Source organism: Chlamydotis macqueenii, chromosome 1, assembly GCF_036417535.1.
Source record: "Chlamydotis macqueenii isolate bChlMac1 chromosome 1, bChlMac1.mat, whole genome shotgun sequence".
Taxonomy (NCBI): domain Eukaryota; kingdom Metazoa; phylum Chordata; class Aves; order Otidiformes; family Otididae; genus Chlamydotis; species Chlamydotis macqueenii.
Genome location: NC_141556.1, coordinates 143,681,407 through 143,700,994, shown reverse-complemented (window position 1 = coordinate 143,700,994; position 19,588 = coordinate 143,681,407). Strand labels below are relative to the sequence as shown.

General features: G+C 38.5%; 1 protein-coding gene across 1 annotated transcript in view; it reads right to left on the bottom strand.

The window, feature by feature from the left end:
• CYFIP1 (cytoplasmic FMR1 interacting protein 1) overlaps positions 1 to 19,588 on the bottom strand; it is a 78,197-nt gene that overhangs the window by 32,502 nt on the left and 26,107 nt on the right. Inside the window, exons 11-22 of the mRNA XM_086768899.1 lie at positions 19,215 to 19,332; positions 18,427 to 18,549; positions 15,355 to 15,480; positions 14,900 to 15,066; positions 13,388 to 13,535; positions 11,391 to 11,544; positions 10,005 to 10,161; positions 9,337 to 9,433; positions 8,913 to 8,989; positions 8,716 to 8,824; positions 8,050 to 8,169; positions 4,976 to 5,175 (exon numbers count right to left, since the gene is read on the bottom strand). Of these exons, the coding sequence (XP_086625025.1) occupies positions 4,976 to 5,175; positions 8,050 to 8,169; positions 8,716 to 8,824; positions 8,913 to 8,989; positions 9,337 to 9,433; positions 10,005 to 10,161; positions 11,391 to 11,544; positions 13,388 to 13,535; positions 14,900 to 15,066; positions 15,355 to 15,480; positions 18,427 to 18,549; positions 19,215 to 19,332 (1,596 nt within the window). The remainder of the gene's footprint in view (positions 1 to 4,975; positions 5,176 to 8,049; positions 8,170 to 8,715; positions 8,825 to 8,912; positions 8,990 to 9,336; positions 9,434 to 10,004; positions 10,162 to 11,390; positions 11,545 to 13,387; positions 13,536 to 14,899; positions 15,067 to 15,354; positions 15,481 to 18,426; positions 18,550 to 19,214; positions 19,333 to 19,588) is intronic.

The following is a 19,588-nucleotide window of genomic DNA, read 5'->3' as shown; positions in this document are numbered from 1 at the left end:
CAGAATGTAAGTGTAGGTGCACTCCATGATTCTGGAAGCTGTAACCATAATTTTTAGTCTTTTCAAAAAGGTATTACAAATATATTTGAATTACCGTGTCATCGGTGCCTGGAAACAAACCAGTCAGACTGTATTTGGATTGAGAAGAAATCACAGCCTCAGCAACCAAATACTGGAGAAATACTTCCGAGACACAGTCCCTAAGTTTCACTAGCTGTGTACAAACACAAGTAACTCTTCTGTGTTCCCCAGCGCTCCTCTGCATTCTCAGGGGTTTCTCCATCTCTAATGTTTTATAGCAGTAGCAAAATAGTTTAAAGCTTTCTTAAAGACTTGAAGCAAGCACACATTCTATACTTTCTCGGGTGAAAGATGCCAAGAGCAGAAGAAAGAGGTTAAGAAAAGGAAGGAGGAGCAAGAGATACAGTCACTTGGTATCTTATGGAGGGACTATGGCCAAGTACTGACCATGCAAGAGGCTAAAGAGAGTGCATCGTTCTAGGAGTGACTAATCCTAATACATCATTCAGGTAAATATTAGAGATTTCTTTCCCCTAAATTAAAGGCTATATAGAAACCTTTAGACTTCAGCATCATCTGCTATTCTTCAAACTTTGTCAATGTGTGTTTCTTTTTTGACATCCTGCTGGTTGACTTCCTCCTGCTCCTCCTCCAAGAAACAGAAACCTCTCTTTGAAGGACTGAAGCTCTTTGAATACCAATCCTAAAGCTAGGCAAATTTTTACTTTCCCTCTGATACTGTTGGATGCAGGTTTTGGCATGCTCCAAGATAATCAGTTGTTTTAATTTTTAATCAGTGTTGATGATCTCACAGCAATTTATCCATTTTAATCACCGCAGGTTGTAAGCAGTCAAAGTAGGTTAAGCAGATGAAAAGCCTGCTGGCTTACCAAAGCTTTGCAACTGGGATTGCTAAAGGACAACAGGAGTCCCAAAGTATTTTAGGGATCAAATCATTTCATATTGGTGTTTCTATGATACCTATCACGAAAGTAGTGAGCACTTCACTAACTAACTTAAGTGATTCTAGGATTCTAATTATCATTATCTATTTAAGAAAATAAAGGGAAATCCAAAAGAGACCACTTTGGTCAAGGAGCCTGCTGCCTTGCTACTGCAGGCACCAGATTACACAACCTCATCCAGAAACTTCCTGAGCTTCACCTCAAAAGTAATAAGGTATCACAATCCTCCCTCCCAGCTCATACTGAAAGTGTCCCTCTGTACTTCCCTGTCTAATTGGCATGAACACTTTTAACTTCCAGCCTTCTCAAATTAGTTTGTCCTGTCTACTACATCTAAGGGAAGTCCTACACTTCCTCTCTTACTGAATGCTAGATCTAAGTCACCCTTCTTGAACATGAACGTCAAGACAGAGAGAACAGGAGGCTACAAGCTGAAGTGTGAGGAAACAGCAGACGAAACAGAGCATGAGAGAGTAACAGATATCTGCCACTCCAACGCTATCACCTTTCCATTTGGCAGAAAGACTTTTTTTTTGTTTGGTTGTTTCTTTTAGGTGGGGGAAGCTAGTTGACTACAGCCATCCCTACTTTGCATGAGCGTATAACCCCGCACCATTTGGCTCTTTGTAGCAGAAACCTGGCGGATTTCACTGCCAGTGCTGCTTTTCATGTTTACTCCAGCAGTGTCTGAAACGGATGAAAATTTTTCTGAACAGTGATTATCACCGAGTATATGCAAGACAAGAAGACACAGCTGTTCTCTTGTGAAAATTGGTCTCAAAAGCAGTACAAGAGAGACAGAGAGCTTGCGAAAGGAAGGGGGAGGCAGGCAGGAAGACTGAAAAATAAAAAGCTGGTCTTTTTGTTCATTCTGTGACAAATCTGTATCCCCAGAAACATGTCATCCTGCATTTGGAAGGGTGCTATACACATGAATTTTTAGCAGAGAATACAGATTTGGATAATGTGTTGAGAGGAGACGGAGCTACAAGTCTGACTACTGTCTCCAGAAGCTTGTATCATTTGTGTCAAGAAAGCACAGAAAATCCTCAATCCAAATAAATGTCTAGGCTGTCTTACACTTGCTCTTCTGTTAGCCCTGAACACAAAACATGCTACCACAGAAGGAAAAGACCAGCTTAGAATTAGTGAAGAAAATAAGGCAGAAAAAGGAACACTACAGATAGCAGAAACAGAACAAAGAACAAAAATCTGGAAGTTGTCCTTGTGTCATTTGAATCCTCTGACCAGCCTTGGTCCTTTAAACTCCAGAAAGATACAGGGGAATGAAAAAAAAATACAGACACAGGCATAAGCATGACAAAGATTCTTGGGGTGGAAAGACCTTTGGCTTGGTGAAACACACAACTGAGGGCCAATGTGAGAGAGGGCAGCAGAGATAAGACAAGTGGGAAACAGTTGTTAATGGTCACTTTCAGTATAAGAACTGGCAGGCAATGGCTTGAAAACAAACTAAAAGAGATACTTTTTCATGCAGCACACAGCTTCAGTGCAGACCCGTCACTACACCATGTCACGAATGCCATAAACTCATGTAGCTTTAAAAAAAAAGACTGGACAAAGGAATGGGAAAAAAAAAATCCAGTAAAGGGCTAGAAATGCAGTAACATCCCATCATTTTTGTTTTACAGAAACACCTGATAGTTGCTAGAGGCCAACATATTTCCTGGGAGAAAAGTTACCGGATGCCTTCATACTTGGCATCTGCATGGCTACTGCCGGCGTTAAGACACTGGACTAGAGAGGGCTTTGACCTCACCTGCAGTTCATATGCTCATGCCATTATCCTAAAGTTTGCTCTCTTTCTTTCCCGATCAACAACAAGCAGATTAAAAACACCCTTGGATTTCATTGCTAATGCCCATCCGCAGAGGTCCCCTTGCTCATCTCCCCATTTCTTCTCCACAAACTGTTGCAGCCGAGTCTGGACACAGCTGCGCAGCTGGCCAGCACTAATGAGGGTAAATTTCAGAAAACTAGCAACTGCAATTATTAAATTGCTAAATCTTTTCATATCAGCCTCACTGTTTAATCTCAGTACATTATCAGATACGAAAAATTACTAAGTCCCAAACAATTAAACATGCAAAATGTTTCAATACTTCTGCGTGAATCACCTTAGCCTTTGAATCAAACCCGCAGGGTTTCTAAACAACTGAACTCTTTTACAAATGTCTGAAATCACCACATTCAAGCATTCTTGGAAAAAGAGCTTCAAAAGGTACTGGGTACCAGTTAATCTGACCAAAACACTAACTTTAACAGAAGGACCCTTACACCTAGGCTGTGATCAAATCAATAAAAGGCAAGCCCCTGGTATTACACACTTCCTGGGAGCTCTACCTCCAACTCTTCACCACCAAGCAACCTCTCTGCTTTTCATCATCCTTATTTCTCTTTATTCCAGCCTTCTGTTGTTACTTTTCTTCCCTCGTTTACACACAGCTTTCATGCAAGATAGGTATATCAAGAATCAAGAATTAAACTAGCAGCTCTCATAGAGCTCCTCACTTTATTCGCCCTGTACAGTTAAAAGCAGAGAGCTCAACAATTTAAAATTCATGTTAACAATAAGGCAGCAATAGACATAATGGATGTGCTTAAGAACTACAAAAGGTTTAGAAACTCCCCGTTCACTCTCCCAGCAAAAGTATCAGTGGGCACCACAGAGCATGTGCAACACGCACCCATTAATTCTCTCCACACTGTTGTTTTTGACTGAAACAAAAGCAATTCTGTGATGAAATTGGATACATGGTATACATACTGCCTAAGATCTGGCTCCCTTTATCATCTCTTAAATTAATTATCCTGAATTAATTACCCAACAAGTTTGAGGCCTAACTAAATTTGTGCATACAGTTTTTAAACAGACGAGCAACACTCCCACGGGATCCTGCTCCTGTCCTTTGGCATTCCACACTCGCTTCCCAAGCGCTCTGGTCTGCAGCCAGGATGAACACAGACTGAATTGTTGTACGAGCTACTGAATGTCCTTCATTAAAGCTGACAGGTGCGGGATCAGCATTTCATCAATATTTTCTTTTAATATTAAGCTTACATGATTCTTAATACATCACACTGAATATTCCAGTGTTGATCTCCAGATGTATCAACTGCACAGTAGCTTCCTTGGAACTACATTCAACTCTCCTGTGCAAACAGATTCATCTAACAGAAGTTTCTTGGCTAAAACGTAACCACAAAAAACACTCTTTTTTTTTTTTCTTTTTTTCTTTTTCCAGAGAGAATCTTGGATCTAAAATGCAACATAACCATCATGGAGCATGTCAGACAGGGAAAGCTCTCCAAGGAGACAGTGAAAGATGAGAACAGGCTTCTTCCTCTCCCTACAGCTCAATATTCAATATCACTTTACTGTCACTTCACAGTGCTTTAACCAAAACCTGAGTAAAGGCTAAAAGCAACACAAATCCTAAAACCAGCACACAAGCAGGAAGCCTAGAAATGTGAAGTCCCAAGCACTGCGCCTTCCACTCATTCAAACTTTATATCATTTCTCCTTCTATTTCTATTACTCACTCTCCTTAAAGGCTGCAACTGTAGTTGCAATAAACACTGAACTCTTCATATTAATGCAGAATCAGGAATACAATTTTATTTCTATAATTTCACAGTTGAGGGTCTTGTTTACCAAAATATCTTCCTGATGCGCACTTTGCAGTATTTTTGGATACATGTTATTTTTCACCATAACATAGCTAAGTCGCTAAAATGTCAGAATCTGGATGCTGCAATTACATTTGACTTCTATTGTGGACAAATAACAGGCTTTCATACATCTGACAGTACTTGGTAAAATGACTCATGCTGCTTCATTTCAAGTAAAGCATTAGAAGTGGAAAACACACTAAGTAAATGGAGATGGACTCGTCAGCATTTGCTAGGAAAGAAGTTGCAGAAGGGTGGTAGAGGAACTGCTGCAAACAAAAGGCTGCCGCACTAACCTGTTAGTGGATCCGTTGTAGCAGTAGTTCGGAAGGAAATCGTAATTGAGTTCCCAAAAGACATGAAGAGTGATTCTTCCATAAGGGGCTGACACATTGTGATTGGCTTCTCTGAACATGGCATCAAAGCTGTCCAAGGTCATATATCTACTCAGAAGCTTGTGAGTCATTTTGTTTATCTCTATTAAGCCGTCCAGCTCCTACAAAAAAAAAAAGAGGAAAGAAAGTGTGCAGTGCATTTAATGAAGTGGAGAAGCTCAACAGAGTACATAAATAACCTTAATCGAATAACAGACTGTAAAGAAGTCAAAAGGAACAATTGACTCTCCCTTAGTCTCTTACTTTAATGAAAAAAGCTGGAAAGAATCAGTGCTCTTGGGATTGTTTTGTAACTATCTTCCACCAAAACCCTCTGAGACTTTAAGGGTATTCATTAAAATCAGTCTACACTGCAGATGGGTCTCAAACACAGATCTGTGCCAACTCTTCTTCTACTGAGGAAAAGTTAAAACTCCAACATTTAAATGGGGTCAGACATAGACCAAGAAGCATCTTCTGCATTTCCTACTTTACAAGTGATCACAAAGTAATTTCTGCTAATTAGGGCAACTGGTGAACTAACTTTTGTAGTAGTACTGGCAGGGATAACATTCCTGGTGGAATACTGGAACAGGTGGTGGAACACTGGCACAGGTTGCCCAGAGAGGTGGTGGATGTCCCATCCCTGGAAACGTTCAAGGCTACGTTGGATGAGGCTCTGAGCAACCTAATCTAGTTGGAAATGTCCCTGCTCCTTGCAGGGGGGTTGGACTAGACGACCTTTAAATGTCCCTTCCAACCCAAGCTATTCTATGATTCTATTTACCATAAACCCTTCTCATGGAAGAATGTACTAAGATGCAATGAAAGACCAGACATTTACAAACGTTGTGAAGGTATCCACAAAATCACTAGCTGCAGACTACACGACTGTATATGACCACTGCCTTTCCTGATCTTTCTCCTCTTGACAAGAAATTCCTAGTATGGTTTCTGGCACTCTCTTTAAAATAAAATAACACAAAATAAAATAAAATAAAATAAATCCATCTCTGACATCAGATACTGAAAACATCAAACACAAAGAACAAAACCTCTCACTACAAAAAAACCCAACCAAGCACTGCTTTAAAGATTGTTGTACAATGACCTAGTGAAGGAATGTCCAGTAGCTTTGTTTTGCTGTGCCTCAAACTACTAGTCATCTTCCCATACGGTGCTGTCAGATTCAATTGCTCCGTGTTTCAAAAGATTTTAAAACCAGTGAGTAACAGTTACTTTAAGGGAAAAGAAAAAGAACCACAATGACTGTTATTACAGTATTGAGTCCAATTGAATGGAAAAAAAAAACCAGCTCAGTCTTTTAACTACCTTCATTTAATTTATTTAGCTTGAAAAACAGCAGAAATTACTGATTATTCAAGCTATTACTATTAGTTTCTCACTGAGGGAACCAAGCAGTTTCCATCAGAAATTGTTTTACATAAAACAAACAAAAAGGAGCATAGTGGAGGGACAACACCTTAGCCCTGCTACTTTCTAACTCAAGAAGGGGTAAGAACCTGTGACCTAAGAAACACACCATCAACAGTTTCTGTTCACCTAGCCACTATGAAAATCCGGCACATAACAAAGAAAAACTACATTTCAATAATTCAAAGGTTATAACACCACGCCCTGAAAAGTCAAAGGGCTCTATGGCCTCAGTATTTGATTTATCTTCAGTAAAGAATGAAATTAAACCAAGGTAGTAACTGCGTGACAAAATCTCACTGGGAAAAAACTTATTATAGACAGACCAATGGTTAACTTTCTTGCACAACTTTTAATTATATTTTTTTTTTCATTCCAACAGAACTGTATGGGTCTGATATTTTTCTTGTTGACTGAATATTTACTTGTCAAATTCATGCCATCTGGAAATAAAATTTGGGGGTTAGCATTTTAATCAGAAACTAACTCAAAAAGACATTTCAATATTGCACAGATGCTCTTCTTCTACAGGCACACGTCAGATCTTGTTCCTCCGCAAAAAAAAACCAACTATTTTTGTCATGCTACAAAACCAAGCTGCCTGAGTAAGTAAACTAATTTTGATTCTACCAGGCACAAGGCTGTTTTGTTTTGGTCTGCAATTTATCTTAGGTTTTATTTTTAGTTATTATATTTATATTTATTTTTATTATAAAGCATGGACAGAAGTGGGCATTTACAAAAACTTAAATCACAAGAATGCTCATTTTCCTTGTTTCCTACAGCTCCTAGTATAGGGCTTCTCTACAGGTGATGCTTACACCTTGCTCTCAAAGCCCCTGGTTGAAGCATGTTTATTTTTTTCTAGGCAAGGAAAGAACAAGATTCTCTGTCTGAACAGGACTGGGACTTGCACAGTCCCACGTATGGCACCATACTCCAGAGTACTGCATCTGGTCAGGCTAAAGCACTTTTTGAACAGAGATGCAGGTTAAGGCATGGGGTCAAAAAAAATCATAGCACATCAGAATTAATAAAGTCCACAATATACTACAATGGTAACAGAGGATTTGCCAGTATAATTTATGATGTAGCTGAAGGTGACTAAAAGAATGACTTTTGCAAGACTAAGCTGCTTCTCTGGTAAGAGGTTTTGTCAATCTAGACTTAGTAAACCAGACAAACTTCAACAGTAGCGTTGTATGATTTCACACTTACAGAAAAATTGAAACAAAACTCAGAGGGAAAAGTTTCATTGTTTTTCTAATAAGACTGCTTACATTATTTCCCATTTATATATATTTAACTAAGGTTTAGGAAAAAACAAGTTTGCCTGTTATTCATTCAGCCTCTTCTCCTTTCAGGAGTGACTGCACAAACTATTTGCTGAAAGAATACCCAGAGGACTTCTAGCAAAGCTAGGGAAAACTTTATTCTCAATGTAAATAAAAGAAATAAAAATTAAATTAAATTCAAATAAATTAAATTAAAACAAAACAAAACTAGGTCTAAACCCCAACTGCAAAGTTAGTGCTCTGGCAAAACTGCAACACAACACTCACCACAATGGAAGTCAAATCCTCACTTTCAAATCGACCGATAGCCAGTTCCATTGACCTGTACATGGCTGCTGAAATTCGCTGAGTGATCAGGCGGTTCAGGTCTATTGACCTACCAAGAAGCTAAAGAAAATAATGCTATGAAGTTTTGAACTGAAAGCTGTACAAGGACTATGAGACTCCACAGATTAACAGACTCTCACATGGTGAACTTGCATTCCAAACACACAGAAACAAAGCAGACGGACAAAATTTATAAATTCATTAACAAACGAGGTACTACAATTTACATCCCAACTCTCACAAAAAGAAGTAAAATCACATATTGCATTTACATTTAAGTATTTATATCAGCATTTTATGCTTCTATGACATTGTGCTGAGAACATATTGAAAGATTACTAGGAAGACAACACTACCACACGTGACATCCCTATATGGCTTGTGTTTTCTTAACTGCAACAGATATTTTCATTAAAACGGGACCTTTTGATTTTTTTTTTTCTTAATTTACTCCTTCATGTGACCAAAAAGCTGATCTCAAACATCAGTTACGCAACTTAGGTGAGAGAACATAAGGCACAGAAAGTGTTTTATATACCCACATAAATCAACACTATTGGAAAATTGCCAAGCAGCCTGAACACAACAGAGTACGAGTTAACTCACTTGGACATGTCTCTGTTTCAACAGTGTCTCGTAGCGGTTGGACTGTAGCAACTGAATGGTCGCTCCCTGATTCTTGCATTCTGAACGTAATCGTTTATCCAGAAGCAAGCTATTAAGAAAGGAAGAAAATGCTTAAAGTATATGAGACAGCAGAGCAGAAATGCATGAATAAAAGTTCTCACTACTGGAATAGCTACCTGCCAGCCATTGCCTTGTAGTATGCAAATATTTGGTCTGCCAGCTTGTAGACAAATTGGTCAAAACATAGGTTTACCTTTAGAGGGAAAAAAAATTTGAGTGTTTAGAGATACTTAAAAGAGGGGGGCTTATTCAAGACTTCCCACTGTTTATCAAACATAATTTTAAAGGTTAACACATCCAAGTTTCCCAGCACAAGAAAAGATGACATTCTGTCATCAGGATTAACATAAGGTGTTTTGCACAGGTCTACAGGTTTCTTCACAACATATTACCTAACCAGTTACCCATCTTCTGGTGTTTCTTCTCAGTTTGTTTATTATCTCCATCCCTTCTGAATCTCTTATAATAGGTCTTCGCCTTTAGCTTAATTATCACATTCAGATAGAGACTATTTTTCTCCAGTAGGTAAGGTTACTTTACCTCTGCCTCAATCTCATCATAGAGGAACTGCTTCTTAAATTTAGTAAGCGCATAATGAGCACTGTCGTTATAAAGGTCCAAAGAATACAGAACATACCTGAATAAGAAAGAATTAAAAAGAAAGAGTTACTTGCTTATAGAAATTATGATTCTTCAGTACAGAGCAGTCAATATGTTATAAGCCAGTCAATACTGTAATCTACATGTGATTCATGCAAATAGGATCTTTTTTTTGTTTAAGTTTTATATATAAAGAATCACACTGTCTCCTTTTAAGAAGTCTTTTGTTAGTTCAAGAATTTGTATAGATAAGTTTGCAGTCTGAAACTTGTTTTCTAGATGTAGTTTTCCATCAGAATGGAACTATGCTTCTACCACTGTGCATTGTATTTGACATCTTCAAGGAGTAAGGAGAACTCACTCAGGGAACAACACATATGGCTGTTGCAATGATACTTATATGAAAAGGTTTCTTATTTCAATTACTCACTTCAAAATTAAAACTCTGAAACTCTGGAAATCAGCAAATTTAAGAGGAAAATCATATGAAGGTTTAGAACACCTTCTCAGCGACTGCTTGTTAAAACCAATTAAAACAGTAACACTATAATATGCAGCAACAATCATTAAGAACAATCATTCAACTGAAGAGCACAAGTAGGACTTACTCCATCATTGATGCCTCTTTGGTCTCCAAAATATGGTCCGTCAGAATCCAAGGCATGGACATCTCAATGGGAAACTGGATTCTTCTGCCCATGGTCAGCTCTAGGAAGAATTCCCTGAACCACAGCTGGGACAGATCACAGCATTGCTGCAGGGTTTCTTTCAGAATAAATAAGGAAGAATTACACTTCTTATAGAAATACATTAAGAACAATACAACTGTGATTCTGATGATGCAATGTGAAACAAAAAGGCAAGCGTGAGTCACTAGAGCTATACATAAGCCAAATTTTAAAATCAAATTCAAAATGTAAAGCCCATGACTTTTTCAAAGAGTTCTGAACTTCACGTTGGCCCCCAAAGTGGTGTCTTATTACAGAAAAAAAAGCGTGAAAGTGGACCAGACTACCAGTTAAACAGAAAAACTAGGTACACCAGGAAAGGGGGATTTCTAGTTTAATTTCTCAGTTAGGGACTAAGAAAGCCATACACTGAATTTGGGAAGCAGCAGGTGAAGGAGACAAAATTGTACTGGATCTACCAGTACCATCTCTCCCTCTGGAGGACAGAATTGCTCCACACATTCCTGTTGATTAGATGGGCAGGAAATGACAGACAGACACATGAAGGAGGGATTAAAACAAAAAGTTTCTAAGGCTGCTGTCAAAGACGCAGAGGGGTGCTTCCCACCTCTCCAGAAAACACTTGGCACAAGCCTCCTTTTGCAGAAGGCTTAAGAACCAAAATGGGAATGAACTCTCTACATTAAGATCTTCTGAAGACCTTTTGAAGTGCTTTTCCCCAGTAGCATTATGACTGACATTAACAGGCTCCCCCATCTCTGAGGGTAAAAGACTCCAGCAGCAAAACAAAAACAAAAGACAACACAGCATGGTGATGACAAAGACTAGATACATTCAATGTCAGTAGGTGAATTCTTTAGGACAGTATGTTTCCGATTACAATTAACTGAATAGTAAGAGTAGTGAAATGACATCAAATTTACCACAACAGAGAATTTGTTTCCTCTGTACGTAAAGCAAAACTGAAAAACCCCCAAAAGCCCAAAACACAAAAACGACTTCCTTTTTAAAATTTCAATGTGTATAGGTGTATCTGTCCCTTGTTTATAGAAATACATACATGAAAAAATAGAAAAGGGAGGTAACAATATGAAATTCAACGCATTATAAACAAATGTATAACAAGTCAAAATCAAAATCCCACCACAATACTGAATATCACATCTCAGAAAGAGTTTGGACAGACCAAGGCTTTTGATAAATAAACCAAAAATAAGTTGGCTTAGGCAATCGGAAACATTTTCCAGGTCGTGTTAGAGGTGTTAGGACATGCTAAGCTGGACACTGATCATCTACATATCTTACCACTGAAATTTATCAAATGAGTGTAGAAGAAAGACTCGCGATGGAATTTTTCTATGTCCAATATGGTGGGCCCCTCAAGGCTACTTCTCAAGGTTTTCTTGGAACCACTTTTGTCAGCAATGAGGGACTCTAACATAGTTCTCACCATGTAAAGCTGTATCATTAAAGGAAACAATTGTGGTGGAAAGGGGGAGGAAAAAGGAGAATACACATGGTATATTAGTTGAGCAACACGGAGAATTACTATCAGTAAGCGACTGCTCCACTTCAAATTGAAAACTGGCACTGTGTGGGTAAAAGCCTTTCAGGCGAGAGAACAGATGCAACGCTAGCCTACGCACCGGCACAAATGCCTACCCATGCCTAGGGCACCTCCACTGACACCGAGCAGCAGGCCATTTGCAGTGGAACAGTTCACATCACCACAAAAGTAGAAGTAATAAGTAATGTCTTACCACCAAAGTTTAAAAGAGGCGGATAGTTGTAGGACTGCCTCAGAAACTTGTGTGTCACATGCAATAGCTTTTCCAATCCCAGAGACTTGAGCTGCTTCAACAGCTCAGCAGAGTTTAAGGACTCTGTCATAGTGCGAACCATGTAGAGCTAAAAACCAACAGATAGGGGCAGGCAGGGGAGAGAGAATCCGTTAATAAAAACACATGGGTAAATAAGGAAGGGGAAACAGAAGCAGAGAAAATGTGTTAGTTTGTTAAAAATGAAAAGCAGCACAGTAAGCATGCAGAGGAGAACGTACAGAAAGGTTTCTTCGTTCATAATAATCACTGCAATCCAATGCTCCCTCAAGCAAAGGGAAAAGTTCCCCTTCATTTCAGAGGATGCTCAGAGAGCCATTAGCTTCTCAAATGATTTTGCAAAGATTTCCAAGTATTACCAATTCATATGTAGCCATTTTAGAACTGCATGAAACTGAGAAAAATCTATCTAAAAATCAATATATTTGACCTCCCTTCCTCCTGACAGCCGAGACAGACAAGTGTGCCAGCCCAAGAGCAGAAAAAGCAGACAGAACTATGCACTCTAAACAGCCTGTTGCAGCCAGTGAAACAAAGCCCCTAAACATATCAAGCACAGGAGAAGCCCACTGGTGGTGATATTTAATTTTTTTTCCACTCAGAAAATTAGAAATCAAAACTTTTTTTCAAATTCCCAGACCAAAATCTTTATTAAACCCATCTTAGCACAAGTTAAGCAACTTTTTATTACCATACATGCTCTCTTCCCCATAGATTAAAATATTCTATTTACAAACCACAGTTCCCTTCTATTTTTCACCCCAAGTGCTCAGGACCTCATTTTCTCAGTTGAGCTATGCATACCAGACCATACACTCCCCAAACAAATTCACAAAGAAAATTACAAAGAGAATTATATGGAGGTGACAAGAACGAGCATCTGCATGATATTTCAGTGACTATCACAGGAAACACACTTGAAATATCTCTTGTTTTAGCGGCAGCAGCAGGTTAAATAGATTTTAGGGACCGGTCTTATCATTCATTACTGAGGAGTAAGAGGGATCTTGTCAGAAGTTGAATACTCTCCCATATTTTAAAGGCAATAATTTATATTTTAAATATATTTTAAAACTACATAGATATCTATTGAATAATGGAATTTAATTTTAAAAAATTCACTAGCCATACTAAATACATGATTCAGTCAAGAAAGAACTGAAATAGTTCCAAAATATTATTTAAATAACATTAGAAGCTCAAAGAGAAAATACGTCTTCCCAGTAACTCAAATTAAAGAAACTGAACACTTGGAAAAATTATGCATCAGAGTAGAAAGTCACAGTAACTCAGACAGAGGATTTTGGTTAAGTTAATATAATTTTGTAAATATAAATCTAATCGGAGTAGATTTTGAACATTAAAAAAACAAACAACTCTAATTTTTAAATAGTTCAGGCCAGAGATGAAACATTTCATGCAATAAATGTGGACAGATATCACAACCACCAGACAGGAAAATACCTGAGTGCTGGAAGGTCCCACTGCACGCCTTGGGACCTTGATGTCAAAACCACTTTTGGGGTCCTTCTCTCCCCTTAGAGCTGGGTCATTGAACGGCTCGTGACCAGCTTCCCAGTCACAGACTGTCTTTCTGATGGCCTGCAAAACACTGAACACAATTCACACTACTTCAAGACCGGCATGCACCCAAGTGCATTGAGGAGATCGTTTTACTTTTTTAAGCCCTCTTCCACAAGCACAGAAACTTTGCAAAGCTTTCAGGAGCTCAGGCTAACTCAGAGCAACTGCAAATGATTTCACCAACAATGTCAAGAGTGCCACATCCATGAAACAATCGCTCTGCACTGTTTATCAAAAAGGATAGTCCAGAGCCCTTCTCTGTCAGAAGAAAGTTGACCTCTGAAACTGGTTCACCAGAGACAAAAGGCACTTGTCAAGACCTCTGGGATCCTTAGCAAGCGCATCAGGCCATTTTGTTCCCCTAAACCACAAAAAGTAGATTATTCAATCAAATCGAAGCAGATTATTAACCAAACTAAGAGAGGCAATTCAGGCTTGAAATGAAAAGAAACAGTGTAATTCCTGTTTCCAGCAAAACTCCAGAATTCAGCTGGAATTTATGCAGTCTCATACTTTTAACTCCAAATAGTGAACTGGACTTCTGATACTAGTCAGAAACAGCCTGCCATATCCTGTGGTGTGCTGAATGATCAAGCACATGTCGCCTTCCAGATCCAAGCAGGTATGAAGGTAATAGTTCCCTATTTCATGAAAGTTCCTAGGACAAAAAGAGTCTCTCTGAAAACTTGGTAATTTGGAGTAATTTGCTTTTTTTTTAGCTTATGATGGTATTTTTGTGGCAGTCAGAGCATTTAGCGACAGCCTCATGAGCCAAGGACTTTCACCTCTAAGAGCTTTGTAAGGAAATGTGGTAGTAAACAAATGGCAAACAAGTCAAGATTAAAAAGAAACAATTAGGGACAAAAAATAAGGTCTGGAAATGCCACCAGTCAGTGTGGGCAGACAGAGCACTTGGAAGAGAAGTGTAAGACTAATAAGCCAAAAGCAGCAGAAGCTGAGAAAGAGGGCAGGATGTTAAGAGGGCAGAGATAAGACTGTGGGGTGAGATGTAAACATTAGGTACAAGGAGAGGAAACACTGGAATCATAAGGAAGGTGGACAGTAACATCTTTCTTCAAAATAAAAACACTAGTCTTGTTTTCAATATTACAGTACTCATCTTTCCTTAAAATAAAAATTAACTACAGGCAACACAAGGCTTCCTGTGGTAACCATAAGTAACCCCATGTTTGCAGTCACTCATTTTTGACTCCAGATTTCAGACTTCTTCAGCTTCCAGTACATATTCAAGAAAGCAAACCTTGAATAGCAGACAGACTAGCTGGGGAGTACAGACTTAAAGAGGCAAAATTTAACAGCTGTGCAATTCTGGAACAAATTTAATAAGATTTGGGGGAAAAAATACAGAGAAGATGAAAACAAGAATGCTACCTCTGAATGACATTTTTCTTCTTTTTAATGGCTTGTCTTAATGGCTCTCTAAGTGTGACCTGGGCAAAGTCTTGAAGAGCTGCATAAATGGTATGGCGAATGGCATGATTGAAAACACTTTCCATCCTTCCCATCAGAACCTGAAGACCTTTGATCATGGCTATCACCTGCAAAAAAAAGGAAATGTGTATTTTTCTTATTCTGTTTGTATAATTGTTCAAAAAAGCCTTTTTTAAATACAGAAAATGATAAAAAGGGAACTAACAACTTCCAAAAGACAAAGGATATTTTTCGTATGCTTCTCCTACAGCTGGAACGGAGGAAAACAAACTGTTTCAGAGTTAACGCAGGGCATGCTGTCTTTCTGCACTGCATACAGCAAATGCTTATAGAGAATGTTCTCCTTTGTACAGAATTAATCTTTGGAAAATCCCTTTAAAAAATATTTATCTTACCTCAACCAAAGCAAACTTCTCCTCACTGGTATAATTGTATCTTGTTGCTCTTTCATACTCTTCCGCATTATCAGGACAATCTTTATTAGAATATTTGTCAGTTGGGTGTACCAGCTTCCACGAATACTGCAGTTCACACAGCAGAATAGGGAAAGATGGGGAGAGAAAAAAAAAAAAAAAAGGCCTGAGAAACACAAAACATAGCTGGACACAAATAACATACTTTAAGAAATACTCCAGTGTTTTCAAGAATATCTGAAAAAGAATATTTGGTACTATTCTCAGAACCTGCATAAATTCTGAAACTACTATCTCATGGAAACGCCAGACAATAATTTGTCTAACAAATTTTCTCAAAGGCCAGAGATCCTGTATTAGCTCAAAAAATGCAATTCACATTCAGCAGGTAATGCACTTCAGAGTATTTTTTATTGAGTAAATGCTAGCATGGGCAAAAGTTTCTTCTCCACTTCAAGCACAAGAAACAGAGAGACCTCAGAGCATAACAAAAAAATCCATCACACCCACACACAAAACCAGGAGCTTCCGACGTGGCCATATATTCACATAGACAACTGGGAAACTATGGTTTTGGGTGTTTTTTAATGTTTGCTAGGCTTAGATGTGTGGAAATAGCCGTATTATCTGTGACAATATCATCTGCACAGCATGCATTTCTCTAAATACTGTCTTTTCAGTCACTGAAAACACAGCTCAAAACATTCCTGACCAGTGTCAGGCTGACCTAATATCCATCAGGGGACATCCAGTGAAAAATCCTAGTCACATTCAGACACAATTTTCTCACAGTTTGAGTTCAGAGAGCAGTAAGGTCTGGTTGATATTATCTTTGCATAAATTTACAGATTATAGAGCAATATAAAATTTGCCTACTATAACGGATTAATATTTGCAGCAATTTACGTATGGCAAAGAAGAGCATCGCACTATGCAACCTAAGCACTACAAAGAGGACACTGGGGAAATTATCAAATAAAGATGAAGCATTTTGGCGGCATTAAGTTCACAGGGTTAAGTTGGACATTAAATGTATGCTGAAACTTTTTATCTGAACATGATGCATGTAACAAGGTTCATGAATACTCAGTGAATGCAGAAGACAAGTAAATAAGTAGGATACTCCAGATCAGAATAAATTCTCAGTAGGAGGACAGGCAGAAGGTGAACATGAACTTAGATGAGAAGTATAGAATCATAGAATGGTTAGAGTTGGAAGGGACCTGCAAAGGGCATCTAGTCCAACCCCCCCTGCAAGGAGCAGGGACATCCCTGACTAGATCAGGTTGCTGAGAGCCTCATCCAACCTGGCCTTGAATGTTTCCAGGGATGGGGCTTCCACCACCTCTCTGGGCAACCTGTTCCAGTGTTCTACAACCCTCATTGTAAAATTTTTTTCCTAATATCCAATCTAAATCTACCTCTCTCTGTTTTAAAACCATTACCCCTTGTCCTGTCACAACAGGCCCTACTGAACAGCCTCTCCCCATCTTTCTTGTAGGCCCCCTTGAGGCACTGGAAGACCACTATAAGGTCTCCCTGGAGCCTCCTCTTCTCCAGGCTGAACAGCTCCAACTCTCTCAGCTTGTCCTCATAGGAAAGGTGCTCCAGCCCTTTTATCATCTTTGTGGCGTTCCTCTGGACCTTCTCCAACTGGTCCATGTCTTTCTTATGTTGGGGGCTCCAGAAGTACTTAAGGGAATCCATACAAACCAGAAAGACAAAAAAAAAGCAGTGACAATAGGCAAACCCACCCCCACCCCCGCTGCTGCAGTCCTCAGAGAAAGTTTGTTCTGGAATTGGGACGATAAAAACAGAGCTAAGAATGGGAGACTTTCTACAGAGCTATAATAAAATATAATTTCTACAGAAAGATAATAAAATGGGAAAATTGTCACTGTGAAGAGAGAGCCTAAATGCAGCAATTTGCAGTGATAGAAATAAAGGGAGCAAGTCTGGGAGTTGCAGAGGCCAGAAATAGATGACAGTAACCTCTCTTAAGAAGGAGAAAAAGGGAACAAGATTTTCGCCATAAAATACTGTTGATTTAAATAGGAATAGGATAATACAGGAAAATGTGTGACTCACCTACTGGCTTTTCAAAGAGGCAGTGAAAAATACAGAAGAGAAAAGAAAACTTGGTCCCTAGCTATGCTCACTGTGACCGCACAGTGCAAAATGCTCGATGGTCCCTCAGACATCAGAGGTGGAGGAGAGGCCAGTCTCTCTTCTCATACAATACATCATCTGTTTCAACTCTTCTAAGAACATGCTTTGGTGCAGGTAAGACATGCAAGACATCTAAGTGTCTGCAGCACAAAAAGGACTCCTGCATCATCATCTTCAATTTCTGCCTTAAGCAGTTTCTTACCGGAAAAAACATAGTCACTTTTCTAACTGGCATCTGTTTTTAAAATAAATTCTTAAAATAAAGAGAAACAACTCTGCAGGTTCTTTATTTTCCCTCCCTTATTTCCTCTCAAATTTTCTTTTCCCCACACTTACTTTCCTTTTAACTAAAAGTCTAATCTAAAGCCAATGGGAACTTTTCAATTCATTTTTTTGTTTTTAGTTAAGACCTTCAATTTACTAAGTGATGATGTCCAAACATAGCCAGTTGAAGCTGTTCTGTCACCTCCTGTGTGACTGCATGTTGGTATGGATATTTCTACCAGAACATAATTTTAAACAATATTTAGAGGAAAATAATGAAGTCTTAGTCTATGAAATGTATGTAATGAGCAACATAAAAACATCTGGTGAAGGGTCACAAGTGATCACTTATCCAACATGTAACATGTTGAATGTTGTATGAGATTGTACATGCCACTGGATCTTTAAAGCAGCAACATTACTCCTAGCCTCTGAGAACTTCATGTGCCTTCCTCTGAGAATGCAGTTTGGAGAAGGAAGAGAAAAGAAGCAAAGGAAGAAGGCAGAGGGGAATTAAGGGAACAAAACACAACATACATTTTTAATTCCATTAACGCAAAGCCTGTCCAACCTCACCAAGACACCTCTTTTTCATCTGTTTTTATTCCCCAGATAACATACCACTTCCATAACATGTGCACTCCACTGGGAGAGAAGCTGCAGGCCTTGGAGGGAGAGATCAAAGAGCTTCCGATACTCCGCGTCTGTTTTTTGAGCTTCCTGTCGACCAGACCCAGTCACCACCTAGAACATTATTAAACAAAAAAAAAAAAATCAAACTCATATCAGAACAGGCTGTATCCAGCATCCATAGCCAAATTTCTATAGAGATTTCTTTTAACCATTAAAACAGCATGATGTACCAAAACCTACATTAATATTAGCTTTTTCTTCTGCAGACTCACATAGTTAAACTTCACAGATTTTGGTTAAGTGATGGAAACCACTGGCATGGTATCCCTAATCACCAAAATATTGTTGCATATGAATTCAAGATACTAATTATATATATTATATATATGTTATAGGTTCTATACATGTATACATGTGCATTTCTTTTTTTTTTTTTAAAACTAATCTCTTAACTTTTACTTTCATTTAAACTGCTACCAACACCCATTTGGAGTAAGGGCTAAACAACCTATTCCAAAAGACACATGCCAAAAGTTCTAGGATATCTATCCTAGGTAGATAGATAAGCAGAAGAATACTGCAGTTTGTATGATGTATCATTATTATTTTAAATTTAAATAGTATAAATATCATTAAAAGACTGAGTACTAGCCCTGCAGCTAGCTTTTCTTAATTCAGGTGATCAAGCTTTGTCATCTACCTAGCTCTTCAGATACTTAACAAAAACTGTTAGTCAGTGACATGAAATTTGCATGAATAGCTCTAATCCCACACACCTCACTGTTGCTGTAACGAGCCAGTTCTGATATGAAACGCATATGGTCATCTCTGATTTGGATCATCTGCTCACATATATTGTACTGGGGACTGCTGCTGGAAGATGTGCATGTCCATCTGTTTCAGACAACAAAAAAAACCCACTCAAATCAGTTTAGGCAATAAACAGTACAAGTGATACTGCAAAGAACAAACCACAATGCATGACTTTTTAAAAAAAAAAAAAAAAAAAAAAAAATCTTCCCTCTCCTCTATTTGAGACTGTTCCTCTCCTCACACCTCTACCTCTGATCTTGCACAATCTATTAGTGATGGATTGCCCTTCTGAGTTCAAACAGCACTTCTTCCAAATCTTAAAAAAAAACTTTTTTCT